A 21,924-nucleotide genomic window follows, 5' to 3' on the forward strand; every position below is an offset into this window, starting at 1 on the left:
CCGACTTCTTTCATTAGCATATTACGTTGATACATTTTAATTTACAAAATTAATAATTAATCTTATATTGCTATATTGCGCCCATGATCGAAACTAAAAAAATACCCAAATGACTACAGTCTGAGTGAAGCAAGACTAGACCAATGCAAAATGGCTGTCTGTGTTGTGGACGCTATCATGTCATAGCCATGATAGCGTGAATAAATGCGGTGGCATGGACCCGAAAACTGTCGAAATTTTCCCAATTTTCTTGTCAAGATACATGCAACTTGGTTATAACTTGGTTGTAACTTTTGTTAAGCCTATGCACTGTCGCCGTCGTCAGGCTAGCTACGAAACGTGTCAAAATAGTACGTCACTATCCGAGGCATTTTTTTTTTTTTTTTCACTGAAGCCACACATAAGGCGCACCGCACGATAAGGCGCACCACCCAATTTTGGCCGATTTTAAATATTTTGCCCGCGCCTTATGGTCCGAAAAATACGGAGGCTGTTACAGTCCTTCCAGAAATATTGCTGCATAAGCAAAAGCAAGAGCATGAGCGTGAGCATGAGGTGACGTCATTGCGCAAATGGTCTGCCGCTAACATTGAATTGATTACATCAGCAATTATAAAACAGTCACCTCCGTCGGCCGTGTTTATGTAGACAGAACGGCGCCTTCAGTGTTATCAAACAGTAGGCGTCGAGTCTTGACTCGTTGACTCAGCATTTCAATACCCATGTATTTCTCAACCTAATTTCCATTCGTACAACTACCGGCCTCTTACACATACCTTGGCTAGCTATCTCCCTTATAAGGCAGAAAAGGCCCTTGATATATAGACACATACATAGATGCAACCATTAAACAGAAGACACTGAATACTTCTTATACTACCCTACCCTAGCCATGCCCAGGCAACATTATATTTCTTCCTTGAGTGGCTTATAGACCACTTCAGTGGCTGTTGCTGGTTATCTGGAAATTCTTGGGTTCCTGCACGAGAGACCCGGAGGAACAGATTGATAATGAAAAAGTAATCAATCAATGATGGGTCACTTTTGCACAAGGTACCAAGGCTCAAAGATACGAAGTATCCACTCCTTGGTTGGCCCACAAATCATTAAGAGGAGAAATACTGGATTGCTATATTGTATTACTATTAAACAGTATAGGTATAATGTAGCTAATTCTATCATGTCCAGGCAGACAACATAAATTATTTTATGGTGAAGATTTATAAATAGATATAAAGACAGGACCCAATGTGAATAGCTCTAACCTGTACACTACAGTTATGTAACTACATATTAGGGAAATTCATATAATGAGAGATTGGTGTAATATATATCACAACCTGTCTACAGACAGAAAAAACTTATGCTGTTGCAGTTAATGTATCTATTACCAATAGGCCTTTTCCCCCTTACATGGAAGGTAGCCAGCCAAGGCATGCATCCCCCCACCATCAATCAATTTTTTATTTTAGCTCTTTCTGGAAGAACCATCATCCCTGTCCCCTGCCCATTGCCCTGGTCAGAAGCAATCTAGCAGGACACAGCACATTCATAGGAGGAGCAGCTGCTTCATTTACACAAACGGCCCTCCTCATCGTACCTTCATCCGAAAATAGAGAAGATAAATAACAATCCCTTCGGGCTGTGTCAATTTTCCATTCACAGCCATTTTCCACTCACAACTATCTCTTCCCTTTCCTACTGCCTGCTCAAAAGAAGTTCCCCTTTTACTCAGAGCCCCTTTCCATCTCATTCTCCAGTTCTGTCTTCCACACTCTTTTAGCTAGTCTTTCTTCCTTCATTCTTTCTATGTCCCAAAGCATCCTAGTATTCTTTCATCTGCCCTACCTGTCAGCTTCCTTTCCACACCTGCTCTCTTTCTCACCACCTCATTTCTCATTCTATCCATCCTCGTGAAACCCTGTGACCCTCAACGAATATCTTCCATGGAAAACTACATCAAAACACACACACGAACAAACATCCCCACGCCCCCTAGGCTCCTTTCCTTCACGTGATCAAAGCCTGAGATAATCAGAGGCCAGACAACATTTATTCCAACACACGCGTTATATTTCGTATCCAAATAAATACGGACACTAATTAAATCACAACAAACAACTACACAACATAGATACTAATATACGATAGCATGTACAAATGACTAACCTCCTTCTTATTATATCTAAATGTAAATTATTGTGAGGCTGTCAGCCCCTCAGCAGAAATGTTATGTCAGTATTTCAAATGGCACAAAACTAGAAGCGAGCCAAGGGACCGACAGTCAGTAGATGAACGTAGATCGGGTAGGATCTACAAAGTGTGTTTAAACTACCGATATAGGCGAGAAAACCGTCTTGATGTTTAATTACCCACCGAACGGTTAGAGTAGTGCCGCAGTCGAGTTTTATTGCCACAAATACACAACATACTGAAACATTTAAATGGTGGCAGCGTATACCACCACGTCCCCTCAAAAACTGGAGGGTTTTTTTCGTGTACGGAGATTGACCCACAAGTGACTACAAGTGCTTCAAAATCAATAGTCTTACCCATACTAGATAAATAACCATAGTGTGCACCACACACGGAAACGTTACCAGTTCGCTCAAGTGCATAGTGTTGAAAAGAAAGAAGAATGCTTAAAGCAACAAATGGTCATCATCTGATACTTGCAAACAGTAACCCCGAATAACCGTCCCATCAGCAAATTCCAGCCGGTCGGTCAGGAGGGACAACAGACCTCGGTAGTAGTAATGATAAAAATAATAATAATGATAATAATAATATTAATAATAATAATAATAATAATAATAATAATAATAATAATAATAATAATAATAATAACAATAATAATAACAATGATAATAAAAATAATAACAATGATAATAAAAATAATAACAATGATAATAATAATAACAATGATAATAATAATAATAATAATAATAATAATAATAATAATAATAATAATAATAATAATAATAATAATAATAATAATAATAACAACAATGATAATAATAATAATAACAATGACAATAATAATAATAATAATAATAATAATAATAATAATAATAATAATGATAATAATAATAATAATAATAATAATAATAATAATAATAATAATAATAATAATAATAATAATAATAACAATGATAATAATAATAATAACAATGACAATAATAATAATAATAATAATAATAATAATAATAATAATAATAATAATAAATAATAATAAATAATAATGATAATAATAAAAATAATAATATTGATAATAATAATAGTAATAATAATAATAATAATAATAATAATAATAATAATAATAATGATAATAATAATGATAATAGTAATAATAATAGTAATAATAGTAATAATAATAATAATAATAATAATAATAGTAATAATAATAATAATGATGATGATGATGATGATGATGATGATTGATGATGATGATGATGATGATGATGATGATGATGATGATGATGATGATGATAATAATAATTAAACCCTGGACGTGAGAAACTAATGAAACCCATGCTGAGTGATTCTGTTAATTAACCCTTGTGAAATGTCTTGTACAGTGGTTCGTAACCTTTCACGGTAGGCGTCATTGGCCACGGTTCCGGCCCGCGAGCACCCTCCCGCCACGGGCTGTATCCTCCTTTATGGCTTTTCTTTGGCTACGGCCCCCATCAGCCCTCCATCCTTAGCCTTAGTCAGGAGCCTGGAGCGGGCTATCAGTTCACCCATGTCCGCCTTGGCTGCATTTTCCATTTCCTGCAGCCCAGCCGATATGCGATCCGGAAACCCATTCACGAAAACCATTCTCACTACCGTCTCCAGGCTGTTGCCTTCGAGATTAACCAGGCCCGCCAATCGCCTGATGTCATTGGCGAACACGTCAACCTGTTCTCCTGTCCACCGCATTCGCTATAGTTTACAGAACGCTTCGAAGAGGCTCTCACCGAAAACCTTCTGTAACCTTTCCTTCACCTTTCCCACATCCTTTCGATTTTCGGTCGTCATCTCCATGTAGAGGGATAAGGCCACGCTCTCTAAATTTAGCGCGATGTAACTTGCCATGCCCTTTACCCCCGTTAGCTTTGCGACCAATTCCGCCTTCGTAAGCCACACAGAGACGTCTCCATCGCCGTCAAACGGCCTTAGGGTGGTACAGTTCATCTTGAACGGCTCGAACCCCACTCATGGGTGCGGTCATCTCGGCGGTGCCTATATAGCTTGTGGTACTTACTTGGTTGGGGGTCGATGATGCCGCTCCTTCGGTTGCTTCTGGGTGGGTATTTACTCCTCCTTGGAACACTCGCGCCACTGTACCTAATCTAATTCCCTCTCTCCTCCTAACTACTAATACTAGCCTAACGGATCCTCGGTGTGTCTCCCTCCCTTACACTCACTTTCACCCAACCACCCACGCGCGGTCCTTCTCCCAGGCCCTGTCCACCCACACCGATGCGAGGGCATTCCCCCCTCTGGCGGGAAGGGGATACCAACGCTCGTGCCCTTTCACCCCTACCCCCCATCGGGGGGGTGGGGGTGGAGGTGCCAACCGCCCGTCCCCGTCCGCGCCACATACACTCGCACTCACACCACAAATATAATACATATTTTTATTTATATTATTTGCAAAATGAATTGTGCCTATACATACAACATACGTGATATTATACAGTTAGATTAAAACTTTTTACGGTAGTTTGTTATGTACAATCTAAAGGGCGGTGTGTGAAAATGTGTCCAATGCATATCAATGATTTTAAGGACAATTGATTTGGACTTGTGCTATAACTTATAAGCCAGGTATTGGTATATCCCTGTATTGTTTTAATCATTATCAATTAGGATGACCGCTGCATTGCTACGAGTTTCGAGCCAATGAAGTTAAGCCAAAAGTGTCATTATTATAGTGCCTTAGCATTTAAATAATAATAATAAAAAAATGTGTTTTAAAACATCTGGTGTAATATCATACGCATGGCAACCATGGTCTTTGTTGCGGGTAAACAAGAACGGAAAGCTAGAGATACGACTGGAATTTTGGTGTAATGTTTCAGGTTTTAGATCACTTGTGTTGTTTTTTTTTGTATAAACTTTAAGTCATATCTATAAATTACATGTTCCAAGTATTGAGTAGCTAGTGGAAGTAGTATAGGTTTGCTGAGAGATGGCGTGGTTGAGACGAAATCGTAACAAACATAATATTAACATGAAGATGCCTTCAGACAGATGATAATAACATATTATCAGATATGATATCCCCAGGAAGTTCATAACTTGTAAATCACAATAGTTATAGGAAATTTTCCAGAATAATGCAAACGCAGATATAGGAAATTTGTTGTCCAAGATATCATAATGTCACATAACCTAACTTAATGTAATGCAATAATTCCCTAGGAAAGATAGATATTTCAAATGTGAAAAAGAGAGGTAAGAAATTTGTTTGTATGATACAAGAATAGAACCCAGTTACAAATATGTAAGACCCATTGACATGACTATACATAATCTATATTGGTATTTTCAAGTGCAAGGTGTATTGCTTTGTACACCACCGAAGCTTTGGGAGTTGTGTTGTGAGAAAATTCCAAAACAGTTGTTTTATAAGCAGGATTTGGACTAATGACAAAGGAGGAACTCCAGGTATCAACATAAGTACTTGAAGTAGAGGGGAGGACTCAGGTTGACAAAAGTTAAAACTTTTGTTCTCATATATCATTATTTTCATCTTATAACTGCTCCGGTGTGAAACTTTCATCATACTGTTGTTATAGGCAAAAATAGGATATTTTATAAATTAAGCTAGGTTAATTATCATGGGACCTTCAACCAGCAAAATACACAAAAGTCATACATACATACATACATATACCAAGGCTTTTTCCCCCTTAGTTACTAGGGAGGTAGCCAAAAAGGAAAAGGCATAAAATCATTCCCACCCATTCCATCCCTGAAATCACTCCACACCCCTCCACCCTCCCTCCCATCTTAGCATCTCCTAGATGACGGGTCATCCCTGCACCCTGTCCACTACCCTAGGTAATAACTACCTATACAAAAATCAGTTTGAATTATAATTTAACAAGAAAAACACAAGGTCATTTGTAACTATAATTACATTTTATCTATTTATTATTATCATCATCATCATCATCATCATCATCATCATCATCATCATCATTATTGTTTTTTTTTTTTTTTTATCTATGCATGGGCTGGAAGAAAGTTTGGTGAGCTAATTGAACTGTGGATGTTTCTGATAGAATAACACTTTTTTTTTCTACTAGCTAGCATGTGACAAAATCTTGCATAACCAAATTATGAGCAGGACTCTGAAAATTGTAAACTTTCATTTAGTATTGGAAATCTATGAATTGGATGAGACCGTTACTTTGGGTTGCACTATTCATTTACAATCCCTATCTTCTCACTAACCAAATGGGTTAGGGCATCATTACTTGCAGCGAAGGTCAAGTGGATGGCAGTTCGAACCCTGCCACCAGCAAAGTTGGACCAAGGGCATCATGAGGCATGAGTGGGTACACGAGGATGCCGACATCGGTGTCTTGATTATATATGTTTGTAGTTGTACATGGATTTGGAAAAGGCTTATGACAGGGTAGACAGGAAGGCACTGTGGGAGGTTTTGCAGATATACGGGATAGGAGGAAAGCTTCTAAGAGCTGTCAAGAGTTTTTATGAGAGTAAAAGGGCATATGCCAGGATTAGAAATGGAGAGAGTGAGTGGTTCGAGGTAAAGGTGGGACTTTGTCAGGGATGTGTTATATTGCCCTGGCTGTTCAACTTATACATGGATGGGGTGGTGCAAGAGGTAAATACAAGGGTAGTGGGTTAGGGATTGGAGATGTTTAAAGAAAATGGAGAAAAGTGGGAGGTGAGCTAGCTGTTGTTTGCGGACGACACTGCGCTTGTAGCAGGGTCAGAGGAGGGATTGAGGAAGTTGATGGCAGAGTTTGGGAGAGTGCGTGAAAGAAGAAAGTTGAAGATAATTATGGGTAAAAGTAAGGTGATGAGATGTACAAGGGGTGAAAGTGGCAGCAGACTGGAAGTGAGCATTAAGGGAGAGTGACTGGAGGAAGTGGATAGTTTTAGATACTTGGGTGCGAATGTGACAGGAAAGGGAGAAGGGGAAGTGGAGGTAGAATGTAGATTGAGAGAAGCGAGTAAATGCGTAGGTGGATTAAAAAGTGTAATGAGAAATAGACATTTGGGAATGGAGGCTAAGAGGAAATTGTATGAGTGATTGTGCCAACAGCACTGTATGGGGCAGAAACATGGAACATAAGAGAGGAAGAGAGAAGAAGTTTGAATGCGTTTGAGATGAGGTGTCTGAGAAGTATGATAGGGGTTACTAGGCTGGATAGTGTGAGAAATGAGGAGGTGAGGAGGAGAACAGGGGTGGAAAGGGAGTTGGGAGATAGGGTTGATGAAAGAGTATTAGGATGGTTTGGACATATGGAAAGAATGAATGAAGAAAGATTAGTAAAAGAGGTATGGAAGGCAGAAGTGGAAGGAGTGAACATGGGGCGACCAAGGATGAGATGGATGGATGGGGTGAAAGGGGCTTTGGGGAAGAGGGGAATGTCTATTGAGTAAGGACAGTAGAGGACAGAAGACAGGGGTGAATGGAGAATGGTTGTATATGGATGATGTTGTGATGAATTGGTGGGGGATGGGGGGGGGTGAGTTAATATGCATGAGAAAAAATTTGATGCAGCCCAAAGGAATTTCTACCCGTCTTCTCCTTTTCTGCATGAGGGGACGGATAGGGGGGTCGCCGATTTAACGAAGTGGCCTTGCTGTGGATGTGCTGTGTCTTGCAACACTGCCTCTGTCCCAGGGCAGTGGACAAGATGCAGGGATGACCCGTCATCCAGGAGGTGCCAAGGTAAGAGGGAGGATAGAGGGTGGAGGGGAGTGGAGTGTTTTAGGGATGGAATGGGTGGGAGTGGTTTTTATGCCTTTTTCTTTTTTGCTACCTCCCTTGTAAGGGGAAAAAAGCCTTTGGTATATATATGTATGTATGTACGTACATGAGTTACCCCTGGATTCTGTTAACTGGTTTGATCATGTTTTCTTTGTTATTAGTCAGAGTAAAAGAGAATGAGTGATACAACCTTGAGCCCCCCACTGTGGTGCCCATCAAAGGGAGTAACCTCCCCAGTAAACAGCTTAAGCTCACAGGCCTGGGTGAGGCTTGATCTGCTGACACAGTGATTACATGGCTAGGAGGCTAGTACAGCATAATAAATTTGTTTTAGGTCTGAACAAATGTTAAGCCATCTGCAGTAGCTTAATTTTATTGGATGATTTAGGTATACAATTTTTTTAATGTCCATTGCTTATTAAAATTAAAATTTATATTAAGATATGTAGTGTTAAGAATGTATAAGCCAACATTAAGTTGGTTTCTTTTTCAAATTCAATATTCAAACATCTTTCATTATCATTATTTAATATATATGGATATACTAAGGATGTATATTAATGTATAGTAATAGATTTTTTTTATTCTTAAAGGTACAGGAAGGCACATATCTGTTGTACAGTGAGAAAGGAACATTTTTTAGGATGAATGACAAGACAGAAGATTCTCGAAAGGTGCACATGAGAACTCATACTGTTGAGAAGCCATAAAAGTGCACCTTATGAGAGTCTTCATTTTCACAGCGTGGTGGCTTACAAAGCCATATGAGGACTCACACTGGAGAAAAGCCTTATAAATGTACTCTGTGTATCTGCATTTTCTCAGTCAGCTGATCTAAAGTGTCACATGAGAACTCACACAGGTGAGAAACCTCTTAAATGTAAATATTGTGAGTCTTCATTTACAAGTTCAGGTTGCATGGAAAGACATATAAGAATTCACACAGGCAAGAGACCTTATGATTGTACCCATTGTGAAGCTTCATTTTCCTCATTTAGTAGTTTGAAAAATCATATGAGAACTCTCTAAGGAAAAACCTCATAAATGTAGTTTATGTGACTCTTCATTTTCATGGGCTTGTAATTTGAAGAATCACATGAGAACTCACAGTGGTGAGAAACATATAAGAACTCACACAGGTGGGGAAACCTTATAAATTAACTGTGTGTGAGGCTTCAATCACCATGTCTCATCGTTTGAAGAGTCACATAAGAACTCACACTGGTGAGAAGCCATATAAATGTACTGTGTGTCAAGCGTCATTTTCTGAGTCTTTTCCTTTGAAGAGTCACATGAGAATTCACACTGGTGAGAAGCCTTATAAATGTCCTCTGTGTCAAGCTTCATTTACCATGTCTCATCATTTGAAGAGTCACATGAGAATTCACACTGGCGAGAAGCCTTATAAATGTTCTATGTGTCAAGCTTCATTTTCACAGTCATATCATATGAAGAGTCACATGAGAACTCACACTGGTGAGAAGCCTTATAAATGCACTATGTGTCAAGCTTCATTTTCTATGTCTGCTTCTTTGAAAAGTCACATGAGAACTCACACTGGCGAGAAGCCTTATAAATGTACTGTGTGTCAGGCTTCATTTTCCCAGTCTGGTAATTTGAAGAGTCACATGAGAACTCACACTGGCGAGAAGCCTTATAAATGTACTGTGTGTCAGACTTCATTTTCTAAGTCTTCTTCTTTGAAGAGTCACATGGCAACTCACACTGGTGAGAAGCCTTATAAATGTACTGTGTGTCAAGCTTCATTTTCTGAGTCTTCTTCTTTGAAGAGTCACATGGCAACTCACACTGGTGAGAGGCCATATAAATGTATTGTGTGTGAGGCTTCATTTACCATGTCTTCTCATTTGAAGAGTCACATGAGAACTCACACTGGTGAGAAGCCTTATAAATGTACTGTGTGTCAGGCTTCTTTTTCTGAGTCTTCATCTTTGAAGAATCACATGGCAACTCACACTGGTGAGAAGCCTTATAAATGTACTGTGTGTCAGGCTTCGTTTTCCATATCTCATCACTTGAAGAGTCACATGAGAACTCACACTGGTGAGAAGCCGTATAAATGTCCTGTGTGTCAAGCTTCTTTTTCCGTGTCTCATCATTTGAATATTCACATGAGAACTCACACTGGTGAGAAGCCTTATAAATGTACTGTGTGTCAGGCTTCATTTTCCCAGTCATCTACTTTGAAGAATCACTTGAGTCTTCACACTGGTGAGAAGCCTTATAAATGTACTGTGTGTCAGGCTTCATTTTCCGAGTCGTCTAATTTGACATGTCACATGAGAACTCACACTGGTGAGAAGCCGTATAAGTGTACTGTTTGTATGTCTTCATTTAGTCAATCTTACAATATGAAAAGGCACCTCAGAACTCACACTACCAAGAAATTAACTTAAGAATGAAGGGACTACAAGAGACCATAAAGCCAACGCTAGAGAGTTCTATGCCCTCTACCACCTTTGATCCTTATCCATAAACTATCTATTTTTTTTCTTAAAAAACAACAATTTCAGTGATCACCACATGGTTCACAAGTCTGTTCCATTCACTAAACACTGTTGGTTAACCAGTTCTTGCCTATTTCCTTCTGAAACCAAAATTTGTTGTATTGAAATCCATGACTATGAGTCCTGCCCTATTGTCTAGTATGATGTCCTAGCCTGCATCACCCTTATTAAAGGGGTACCATGTTTGCAACTTTTGTACTTATATCCAACCTATACTATTATATTTTTATCATCTTTACATCCTTGTAACTTATTCTTGATCTTCCTCCTCACTTCATCCCCCTTTTTATTTTTTATTTTACTATATTTTATTGTTTTTCCTTGTTCATTCTTTCCATGTGACCAATCTGCTCAGTAATTTTATATATAATCTGTTCAACAGTTTCCTTCCTTACCCAGATGACTTCCTTACCAACATATTTCTCTTACTTCTCTTGCACTTCAATTCATCTCCACATCCACTCCTCCATTCACTGCCACATGTGAACCCACACAATCATGGTTTTGTACATTCTTTAGCCTACATTCATCTTCAAACATTTATCTCTCATAATTCTTTTTGTTCCTTCCAGACATATACCTGTACTCCATTTACTTAAAAGTCCATTTTCTCCAGCCTTGAATTCTTCATATGCATTTAACCTGCCCTCATTATTCTTTGTACAGCTCATCAATCACTTTACTTTTGCACACATGTACTTTCAACTTTCTCCTCTTACACACCAAATATCTTGCTCACTCCTCAGAATCAACCACAGTTGTAGGTGCCTTTTCCCTCTAAGGTGGATTGCAGAGTCTTCCTTAACCCATTCAACTCCGATGACAAGATGTCTTGTCATTTGGTCAAATAAAACAAAAAATCATAATAAAAAAACAAAATGTTTGATGATCAAACAGCACCAGAAAAATATGACGTCGTCAGTCCTCCTCCTCGAGGAGGACTGATGACGTCATATTTTTCTGGTGCTGTTTGATCATCAAACATTTTGTTGTTTTATCATGATTTTTTGTTTTATTTGACCAAATGACAAGACATCTTGTCATCGGAGCTGAATGGGTTAACTCTTCAAAGGAGAAACATACAGAAAAGGGAAACTCCAATCCCCATCACTGCATCCATTTTAGTCACCTTCTATAATATACATGGGTAAGAAAACTAAAAACATCAATGGATAGAATGAGACAAATTGGAAGGTGAAAAGTCACAAGGGAAATGGAAATAAACTGTTGCTTCCCAAGTAGAACAATAGATAGATATGCTAAATTATCACCCAGTAAGCATCTTAAGCTCACAGGCCTGAGTAAGGCTTGATCCACTGACAGTAGGTTGATTTTATTGGGTGATAATTCAGGTCTACAAATTGTTTTTGTCCATTGCTTATTAAATTTAAATTTTGTATAAAGATATTTAGCATTGATACAAGTAAATGTTATCAAGAATAATGTATAGGCCTTGTATGCACATGTAGGTTTCAATGTGATAGGTTCTTGTGAAGAATTTGTATATTTTGTGAGGAAGGTGGGTGAAGAAATTTAAGTGTATATCTGACTAGATTCAGGATTAGAATTGAACCTAGATCCATTTCTTTTCTCTCCACTCTCCTCAACTTGTCACAGTGTCTTACCTTAGTATTTTCCCTTAATACTGCATGTTCTTTTATTATAAAAGAATTACTGTTGTTAGAACATATCTATAAAATCTTCAAAGCAAACTAATATGTAATTTCTACTTGATATTTATTTTCAAGTATTAGCTGAGGATATTTTCATCCAATAAAGGTATAAGGTATGTAAGTAATATTCTAAATCACCTATGACCTGCCAAATGAGCTGGTTTCTATGTTTGATGGTTTCAGCACTTGGAATCATTGTTTTTGGAAGTTATGCCATGATTATGTAATGGTGCCAAGAAACTATTGTAATAAGGAATGGATATAACATGGAGGCAGACAGACTACCAAAGAAGGAGTTGGAAGGAGTAGAGGGCAGACGACCAGTAGGGAGACCCAGGTACAGATGGATGGATGGAGTAAAGAAGGATGTGGAGAGGGTGGCATCAAGAGAGGACTGGAAAGAATTGGCAGAGGATAGAACCATCTGGAGAGGCATAGTGAAAGCAGTGAAGGGCCGTCCGGCCTGACAACCAACAGAGTAAGAGAGTAAGAATATATAACATGGACCAACATGACATTTTGTTATACAAAACAACTGGCTACCTCCAGCTGGAGGTATAAACAGGAGGACCAGGTACCAGATGGTACTTGGTCTCTGAAACAAGCACCATTTTCACACCCTTTCACATTTTCCTATGTATTTCCAATGTATACTCTTATATTTTTGTGACTTAAAGAGTAGGGTACACCAATGTTTACCCTGCTACACCTAACAGTGGCTGGTAACATTGAACCAGTCTCTTCACATGCACCTGAAGTGCACTTCACTCCCAAACATCAAACATTACACAACAACTTGACCTGCTACCAACACACTCGTAACCTGCAACCAGAAATATCCTAAACACAAACAAACATTCCCTACACATCCCAAAAATAAATATTAATGGAATTATAATCATGCAGAGCTGTTGTAATTCTTGCACAAACATGTACAGTCTGCATCTCATGAAAACTACCCTGCACTATGCCTTCTTCATCGAATGGTTCCTAATAATCAGATGGACTAATCAAAACAAATTAAAAACATTACAGAATGGAGCATTGAGATGAGCCAAAACCATCTCAATTGGACACAGGCATACAAAAACTAAAGTCCTCTCTGTAGAACACCACATGAAAATGGCAGGAACAGCATTTATGACAGGAGTTTTGCATACCTTATATACTAACTCTTTCATTGTAGGAGTAGACTAGTACCACTACCATGTTTTTATGGTCATATCTTTAGTAATGTCACTTTTTTTTTCCGCTGGGATCAAAATTCATTATATTTTCTATGGCCATAACCTACCTGTTAGACCTAACCTAACCTAACCTAATACCATTGGCTATATGTCAGCAGTGTTAAGGTCCCTTGCTTATGTATGCTTATTTCTTTTATATTCATTATTTGATATAGTTTAACTTCTCCCTATCAGGAGGCTAGGATGGTGCCCCTTACAGAGGACCTTGTAGCATGCAATTTGATGAGCTATGACCTTGGTTTTACTTTGCCTGTGGTAGGGTTTGAACCACCATTCCCTCAACGTTTGCCATGAGTAACGACATCCTAACCCACTCAGCCGAGTTTCTTTATTTTCATATTTGCTAGTATTATCTTATGCTTCTTAGTTACAGTCTTATACATTTTGACAAGTACCGTAATCTATGGTGGATGGTGATAGCACAGGTTGTGATAAATTAATTCTAATGCTAGTAGCTCTATTTCTGGCATAAAATAATACCAATAGTTATTGATATTAGCTGAGACATATGTCAACCTCTCAAAGGAGTTATTGGACAAACAATATCTCAGTGCTGCAAACACCTACAAAAGAAAGCATGCAAATTTGGAAAAAGGAAAAAACTAAAATGCTTCATTTAAATTAGGAATGCTCACTAGCTGAGCAGGCTAGAGTGTTGCTGCTTGTGACAGATGTTGGAAATGGAAGCTCTTCAAATCCTGCTTAGCAAGTGAGTTGAGTAAGGTCTCTATCAAACTCCCTGTACTAAAAATTCCTCTTTTTGTAGATGTCAAGAGGAAACAGAAGTTGACATTTTTGCTGTCAATGGAGCAGAAGGAAGAAACTAGGCTTAGGCAGAACTAGGGTAAAAGAGCCTACATTTATGGTTAATGGTAACTTTGTCATTACCATGAGCAATGTTGTTAGATATTGGTGAAAACAAGTGTATTTGCAAATTTCTAATACAAGTGATTTTTGGGGTGGTAATTACAGCTGAAAAAATTAGCCTGGGAACCTAGTTAATTACTCATTAACTGACTGTGTTATTTAAGCTCTGTGGTGGAGTCGAGTTCTGCTACACACTCAGGCTTATGGACAAAAGAGCTCCAGTCAGTTACAATACACTAGTACTCTTAATACAAAAAAAAAAAAAAAAAAAAAAATGGGTATTTACCTAGTTGTATCTTATGGGAAGGGGAGCTATGCTCGTGGTGTCCCATCTTTGTATTGCGCAGTGTCTAGTTTGCTCTTGAGTTCGTGTATAGTTTTTGCATACACTATTGTTTTATCCAGTTTGTTCCAGATATCCACTACTCTGTGTGGAAAACTGTATTTTTTTTTCAGGTCTCTTCTATAACTGTCCTTTTTGAGTTTCTTTCCATGTCCCTTTGTATTTCTCTTATCCCAATTTAGTAAGTCCTCTTAATCAAGGACTTCTGTGCCCTTCATGATTCTGTAGATGGTCAGTATGTCATCTCTTTCTCTTCTTTGCATTTTCCTGCAATTGTTATACTATTTTTTCTTAAAAGCTATCTCTTCATTTATTCTGTTTTCATTCCATTTCTTAATCTTCTGCAAAATTTCCTCACCTAAATTTTGTAAGAGGCTGGTAGACAAGTGGGTAGAGAGGTAGATAGAAGGGTAGGTGGTGAGAATTTAATTTTTATGAGTTGGGTATTTGATAAACAACAGTTTGTATGCAATGTAATTACACAATCTCACTCCCCACTTAAATGTTTACAAACTGCCACTAGGGACAAGATTTCATTGCTGTATAATGTTCATTTTTATGTTGATGTAACAGTATGTAAACTAAGTCAGTGGTGCATTGATTTTGAGATTGCTTGAGTAAGCAGTATTGCTTATGGGGCTTGTAACAGCCTCTCTGATTGGAGAAAGGGTGGAGAAAATTCAATTGGTTCACGAGAGTAAAGTCACAATCTTTTAGGTACTTAGATGTAAAAGATTATTGGACTAAAGAAATCATGACATCATTGCAAACTGACCTAGTAAACAAATTGAGGATTCCTAATGGGAGTCCCTTGATGTAACTCAGAGAACCAAGTGTATATCTTTGGTAAGAAAAAAAAGAAAAGAAAATTAAACTCCATTTAATTCCCCTCTCTTAGAATAATATTAAACTTCCTACTGATGAAAATTGTGAGTGACTATCTTAAGTAACAAGACAGTGGTGAAAAGAATGTAGAAAAAGACATACTAAAAGTGAGTTAATACACAAAGACGACACATAGAGACAATAACAGAGTCGTGAAAGGGGACCAGAGAAAGGAAGAGTGGAGAGTGAGCTAACAGTTTTCTTCAATTCTTTCAGATGTTTCCTGTATTTTGTGATTTACCTCTTTTTTCACTATTGGTGGTATCATTATTTTCGTCTTTTCATTTTCACATTTAACCTCAATTAGTTCTTTTTTAATTCATTTAGTTCATTATTTATTTCGTAATTGTTTTTCTTTAGTTCACATACCTCTATTTGCTTTGAAATAGTCTTTTCTTTAATTCACAATCTCTTTCCTTAATTCCATGAATTCTTACTCCCATGAGTTTCTATTAAAACTAATCTCCCTTTCCATGTCTATGATTCAACTCAAATTTCTTCCTTCGTACTTACCAAATCCAGGAAAAATTGTCATCATTGTTCAACCTAAGGAGCCCTCTTGGGGTTTCAAAGCCTCTATTTACATCTAGTTTTGGTATAGCACCTCCAGAGGGCTCTGTGTTTGTGTCGACATTCGACTAAACTTGTCACCATTTTCTCTTGATCTGCCTTGGTTCCCTTGCATTTTCTCTCGATAGACACTTTTAAAAACACTGCACAGAGATAATTTTGGGCAAACATAAGTGCCCCCCCCTACCACTCAATACAACCCAGGCCTCTTGTTTTCCTTGCACTATTAAGAATTTTTGTCTTATTCAGCAGCCTACGGAACTCCAGTTGACAGCTGTTGACAGCTTGGTGGTTCGTTCAGGTATGTGTGTGATACCTGGCTATTGCATATTGCACAGCCAGCACAATGAAATTAACACCCATCTGAAAAAAAAGAGTAACCATGAAACTAACAATTTGTAAGCATGCATCTTGTGTCTTCAGCTCTTCTACTGTAATGAGACTACTTTCCCAGTTCAGCTATGGCAGGTGGTCTGGAGGCTGCTACTCACACTTGGAACTGCACTAGCTGTGGTTGGACTTTGGATGAGAAACAACAAGTCTAAAAGTGGTCTTACCTGTGGAAAGAGAATAAATAAGACCTTAGGAAGACATTGCATTCTTTCATTTCTTGCTTGTAAAAGAAATGATGCATTGCAACAAATGATGAAGAAAATGTATAGTGAACATAAAGACAGCCGTGAAGCATGCAAGGGTAGAAGTCATAACTTGATAGAATATGAAGTCTTTTTCACGAAGGCTGATCTGAAGAGCAACACAAGTAGCATTCCCAATTCTGGAATGTTTTGCATTTTTGAGGTCAAGACATTTTAGGATTTATATATATATATTTTTCATATTGTATTTTCTTTATATTAGCACATTATTTTGTCTAATGTTTTATTCTAATTATGATTTTTTTTTCTCTTGTCTCTGAGACAGTGAGCCGTTTCTTTATGTGTTCCCTTATCTCTTCCAATATTGTTCAGTTCAGTCCTGCTGCTGTGTAATTCGACTAAATCCTTGCACGAAGTGATTGAACTTAGCAACAACTCCCAGATGGACACCATGAGGTGGTGAGGCAGCAGTTGGTTGTCCTTCAGTCTGCTTTGAGATATTGCTTTGCTCTTAAGCAAAGGGTGGGATAGAGAGGGGTTCAAGACATTGATATAGGATTCATAGCTGGCAAGGAAAACTTCACCCCCTGAAAATGACATGCTTGCCCCTTGAGGGTGGATTTCCATTTGGAGGTGTGGGTGCTGATGGGATGTAGAAAAACAAGTAGCAGGGAAAACATTATCCCTGAAAATAACATACTAGCCCCTTCATGATGCATTTCCATATGGACATGTGGGTGCTGATGAAATTTAGAAAAAAGATATCAAGGAAAGCCTCACCCCCTGGAAATTACATGCTAGCCCTTTGCAGATGCATTTCCATATGGAGGTGTGGGTGGTGATGGGATGTAGAAAAACAATTAGCAGGGAAAACCTCACCCTCTGGAAATTACATGATAGCCCCTTAAGGACGCATCTCTATATGGAAGCGTGGGTGTTTATGGGATCTAGAAAAACAATATACATACACATACCAAAGGCTTTTTACTCCCTTACACTGGGGGTAGCCAAAAAGAAAAAGGCATAGAAACCACTCCCACCCATTCCATCCCCTACATACTCCACTCCCCTCCCTCCCTCTCATCTTGGCACCTCCTGGATGACGGGTCATCCCTGCATCCTGTCCACTGCCCTGGGTCAGAAGCAGTGTCGCAAGACACAGCACATCCACAGCAAGGCCGCGTCATTAATTCACCAACCCCCCATGCAGAAAAGGAGATGGGGGGGAAATCCCTTTGGCCTGCATCAATTTATTTTTCATACATACTTACTCACCCCCCACCCACTCCCCCACATGCATCACAGCATCATCCATACACAGCCGTTCTCCATTCATCCCTATCTTCTGTCCTCTCCCATCCTTTCTCAACAGATATTCCTCTCTTTCGTAATGCCCCTTTTACCCCATCCATCCATCTCATCCTAGGACGCCCCCTCATGTTCACTTCCTCCACCTCTGCCTTCCACACCTTTTACTAATCCATAAAAGCCCAAAAACATCCTGACCTTTTCCTATAGCTTTCTCACATATCTTACTACAAAAATCTGATCTACACAACCCCTACCTGTCCTAAAACCACACTATTCCTCACCAATTACTCTCCTAATCCTCTCAATCAAGATCCTCCCATAAGCCTTCCCAACTACACTTAAGAAGCTGATCCCTCTGAGACTACTACACTCACATTTGTCCCCCTTTCCCTTGTAAAGTGGAACTATACAGGCACTCCTCCCTCTCTTAAACAAACATTAAATAACCTCACCAGCCAGTCCACCATCAGTGTACCTCCTTTCCTCAGACATTCTGCATGGCATCCATCCAACCCAGGTCAACTGTTCTCTCTGATGTTCATCATACAGGACCATCACCAGCAAGTACCATTACTGGTCCCAACACAAACTTATGGAAGGATTTCAAACAGTAGATATCAAGGGAAAATCAAAGACGTCTATATAATCTTCCAGCTTTACTGGGTTTAGATAAGATTACAAAATTATCCTCACCTTATACCATCACAAAGGATTACAAAGGATTACTAACATGGAAGGATCAAGGTTTATCTATTCATGTAAACAATGCTAAAGAACCTTAGATTTTTTTGTTATACAGTTAGACATATAGCCTTCAGTAAGCCGATTCGTTCCATTAATTCCTCTACAATGGCACTAGTCAGAATAACTGGAGAGTACTTCAGCAAAGCAAATGGTGTAAGCTAGAACAAAATCTGTAGCTTTGAACCCTTCTCTAGGGTGATACTCGTCTGTTGACTAAAATTATCTGGTGCATGCAAGTGTAAAATCTATAAAAGTTGTCACAAAATCAAAGGAGTTAAAAACTGGGATTCATACTATAAGCCCTTAAATATCTGACATGACTTGGAAAGAAATATCCTTTCCTTGAAACAAAATGCCACAGCATTATCCTACTGTCTATTTTTGGCTGAGGTGAAGTTTCCTCTATTAGAATAAAGACCCTACTTATGTCTATCATTCTATACTTTCACTTCACACAGTGTACTAAAAATACCAGTTATGACACTGCTATTTAGAGCTTTGACTAGTTTCAATTTTCCTTGAGCACATCATTACCATAAGAATATATGTCTCACAGAACTACTGGGTCTACATTTCAAGGGCATAGCAAATCAGAGGAAGATCTTATCCACATTTTTTTCAGAATTTTTGCAGCAATACTCACTTGCATCCACCATTTCTACTGGCATTGTGTGTCTCTTTGTGCATCTGTAGCTGAATTTCATTGAAAAACAGTCCCCCACAAACAGAACATTTATGAAACTTTTCAGCTATGTGGGAAGTCAAATGCTCTTGCAAAGCACTCAAATGAAGAAATGTGGCTTCACAAAAACTACACTTGTGTTGCCTAACACCTTTATGTGTTGTCATGTGAATCTTCAAATGATCTAAGTGAATAAATGTTTTTTCACAGAGAGAACACTTCAGAGGGCTATCCTCTGTATGAATATTCATGTGGGCCTCTAGACCACCACTGCCAGAAAACTCGGCCTTGCAAATTGTACATTTATGAGGCTTTTGACCTGTGTGAGTCTTCACATGAACCTTAAGACTATTTGACTGAGAAAATGTGCTGGTACAAAAATTACATTTGAAAGGCTTCTCACCACTGTGAGTTCTCATATGGACAGTTAAATGACTACCCTGAGCAAATGAAGCTTCACAAATTGTACATTTATGAGGCTTTTCTCCTGTGTGGGTCCTCATGTGAACATTTAAGTAATTATATTTGTGAAATGAAGCTGCACAAACAGTACACTTGTACGGTCTTTCTCCCGTGTGTGTTCTAACATGTGCGGCCAAATTATCTGACTTGGAAAATACGGCATCACAAAAAGTACATCGATACGGCTTCTCACCTGTGTGTGACCTTACGTGATTTGTCAGAGTACCTGAGTGAGAAAACGAAGCACTGCAAAGTGTGCATTTGTAAGGTTTCTCGCCTGTGTGAGTTCTCATGTGAGTCTTGAGTTGAGAGGGCCTCGAAAATAATGCACCACACACAGGACATTGATGAGACTTCTCACCTGTGTGAATCCTTATGTGGTCCTTCAACGTAGCGTACTGAGAAAACGAAGACTCGCAAAAAGTACATTGGTGTGGTTTCTCTCCCGTGTGCGTCCTTATATGAGCCTTCAGATTGACAGTGTGGGAAAATGTAGCACTGCAGAAAGTACATTTATGAGGCTTCTCGCCTGTGTGTGTCCTAATATGGGCCTTCAGGTTGCCTGATTGAGCAAATGAAGCTTCACACAGACTACACTTATGAGGCCTTTCGTTAGTATGAGTTCTGATGTGAACATTTAACTGGCCAGGCAAAGAGAAAGATGCTTCACACAGAGAACATTTATGAGGCTTCTCTCCAGTATGGGTCATCATGTGAGTCTTCAAGTTACCCGACTGGGAAAAGGCTGCAGGGCAAAGACGACACTTGTAAGGCTTCTCCCCAGTGTGCGTACGAATGTGACTTTTTAAAACAAACGACCGAGAGAACAAAGCACTGCAATAATCACATTTGTAAGGCTTCTCACCAGTATGATGAGATCTCATGTGAAATCACCTCCAGCGGACGGAAAATTCCCTCTACATCTCCCGCCCAAACTATCCTCCGAGAAATATTAACTGATTAATAATGGCCACCTGCCCGCCCGCCCATCTCCCGGAACACGCGACTGACTGCACGCTAGCTACCTATCATTATATTGCTTCGCTACCTAAATGATCACTTTTTATTGGGTTATTTCTTTGTGATAACAATAATACTGACAGAAAATAATCAAATATGGGTACCCACCAAGAAGACAGAAAAAAAAAACCGCGCGACGATCTTACAAGAACGCCAGCCACAACAAAACGGAGACAAACTCGTTTAGTCCCCTTAGACGCTGATTGGCTGACGTATAAAGTGGGCGGAGTCATGCAAGTCGAAATCCGTCATGAACGATACATTGAGACTGAACGTAATACATCGCTCAGACGCTCACAGACCCGAACGTGACGCAACATTCTGCAAAGTCATCGCATATCTTTTATAACTCTGTGAAAGATGCCCACGCTATTTTTGTCACGTTTTGAAGAATAACAAAATAATAATAATAATAATTATTATTAGCTCTACTAGAAATGAAGTAAATATAATCAATAGTAAGGACAGAGACGAGGGCGAGTTATCGACGACAGAAAAGTTTCTAAAGACCACAGTGAACTTTCTCAAACAATTGGAAAGTCGCAGTCGGCGTTGCAGACGACTTCACTGTTCACTGTTGCACGCAAGTGGCCTAGCCAATAAAGACAGCAACTGCTAAATGAATACAAGAAATCAAATATTATAAAACTAAATTATAGCAATTAAAAATTCCCCCGAAAAATAAATAATAATAACAACAGCAGCACTACTGTTTTAATGACAAAAACATTTAGTTTGTTCACAATTTACATATTCGATATTAGACACCTGAATAAAAAAAGAAAAAAAAAATACTACAAACCTCTACGCATTTGTCCAAACCTGCATTCGCCCGCACCATATACCAACCGTGTGATTCACCTTGGTCTTTGGATCACGTGTTGGACTCGTGATCGACAGCTATTTCCCTCCTGGAAGAGAGCTCTGAGCTCATGACTGATCTATGGGTAATGCTGTGACCTTACACGCACACACACGTTCCCACGGAGTTTGAGTAACAACTCACAGCGCAGCGATACTGAAATTATTTCAG

The 21,924-nt window shown here is 38.8% G+C and overlaps 2 protein-coding genes across 3 annotated transcripts; one reads left to right on the forward strand and one right to left on the reverse strand.

The window, feature by feature from the left end:
* The first annotated feature begins 4,755 nt into the window (after positions 1–4,755).
* LOC143031457 (uncharacterized) lies at positions 4,756–11,340 on the forward strand. Of its 2 annotated transcripts, none has more exons than XM_076195286.1 (2): positions 4,756–5,069; positions 8,557–11,340. In XM_076195286.1, exon 2 carries the CDS (start codon positions 9,148–9,150, stop codon positions 10,378–10,380), a length of 1,233 nt encoding a protein of 410 aa, XP_076051401.1. In that variant the 5' UTR covers positions 4,756–5,069; positions 8,557–9,147; the 3' UTR covers positions 10,381–11,340. The 2 variants fall into 2 exon arrangements, with proteins under 2 accessions (XP_076051401.1, XP_076051400.1); XM_076195285.1 differs by having other exon boundaries at positions 4,756–5,057.
* Positions 11,341–18,624: 7,284 nt separating this feature from the next.
* On the reverse strand, positions 18,625–20,754 carry LOC143030693 (uncharacterized). The gene has a single exon (XM_076193877.1). It carries the CDS (start codon positions 20,582–20,584, stop codon positions 19,367–19,369), a length of 1,218 nt encoding a protein of 405 aa, XP_076049992.1. The 5' UTR covers positions 20,585–20,754; the 3' UTR covers positions 18,625–19,366.
* Between the last annotated feature and the right edge of the window lie 1,170 nt (positions 20,755–21,924).

This window comes from Oratosquilla oratoria, chromosome 12 (assembly GCF_046742065.1).
Source record: "Oratosquilla oratoria isolate Oo_2021 chromosome 12, ASM4674206v1, whole genome shotgun sequence".
NCBI classification, from domain to species: Eukaryota; Metazoa; Arthropoda; class Malacostraca; order Stomatopoda; family Squillidae; genus Oratosquilla; species Oratosquilla oratoria.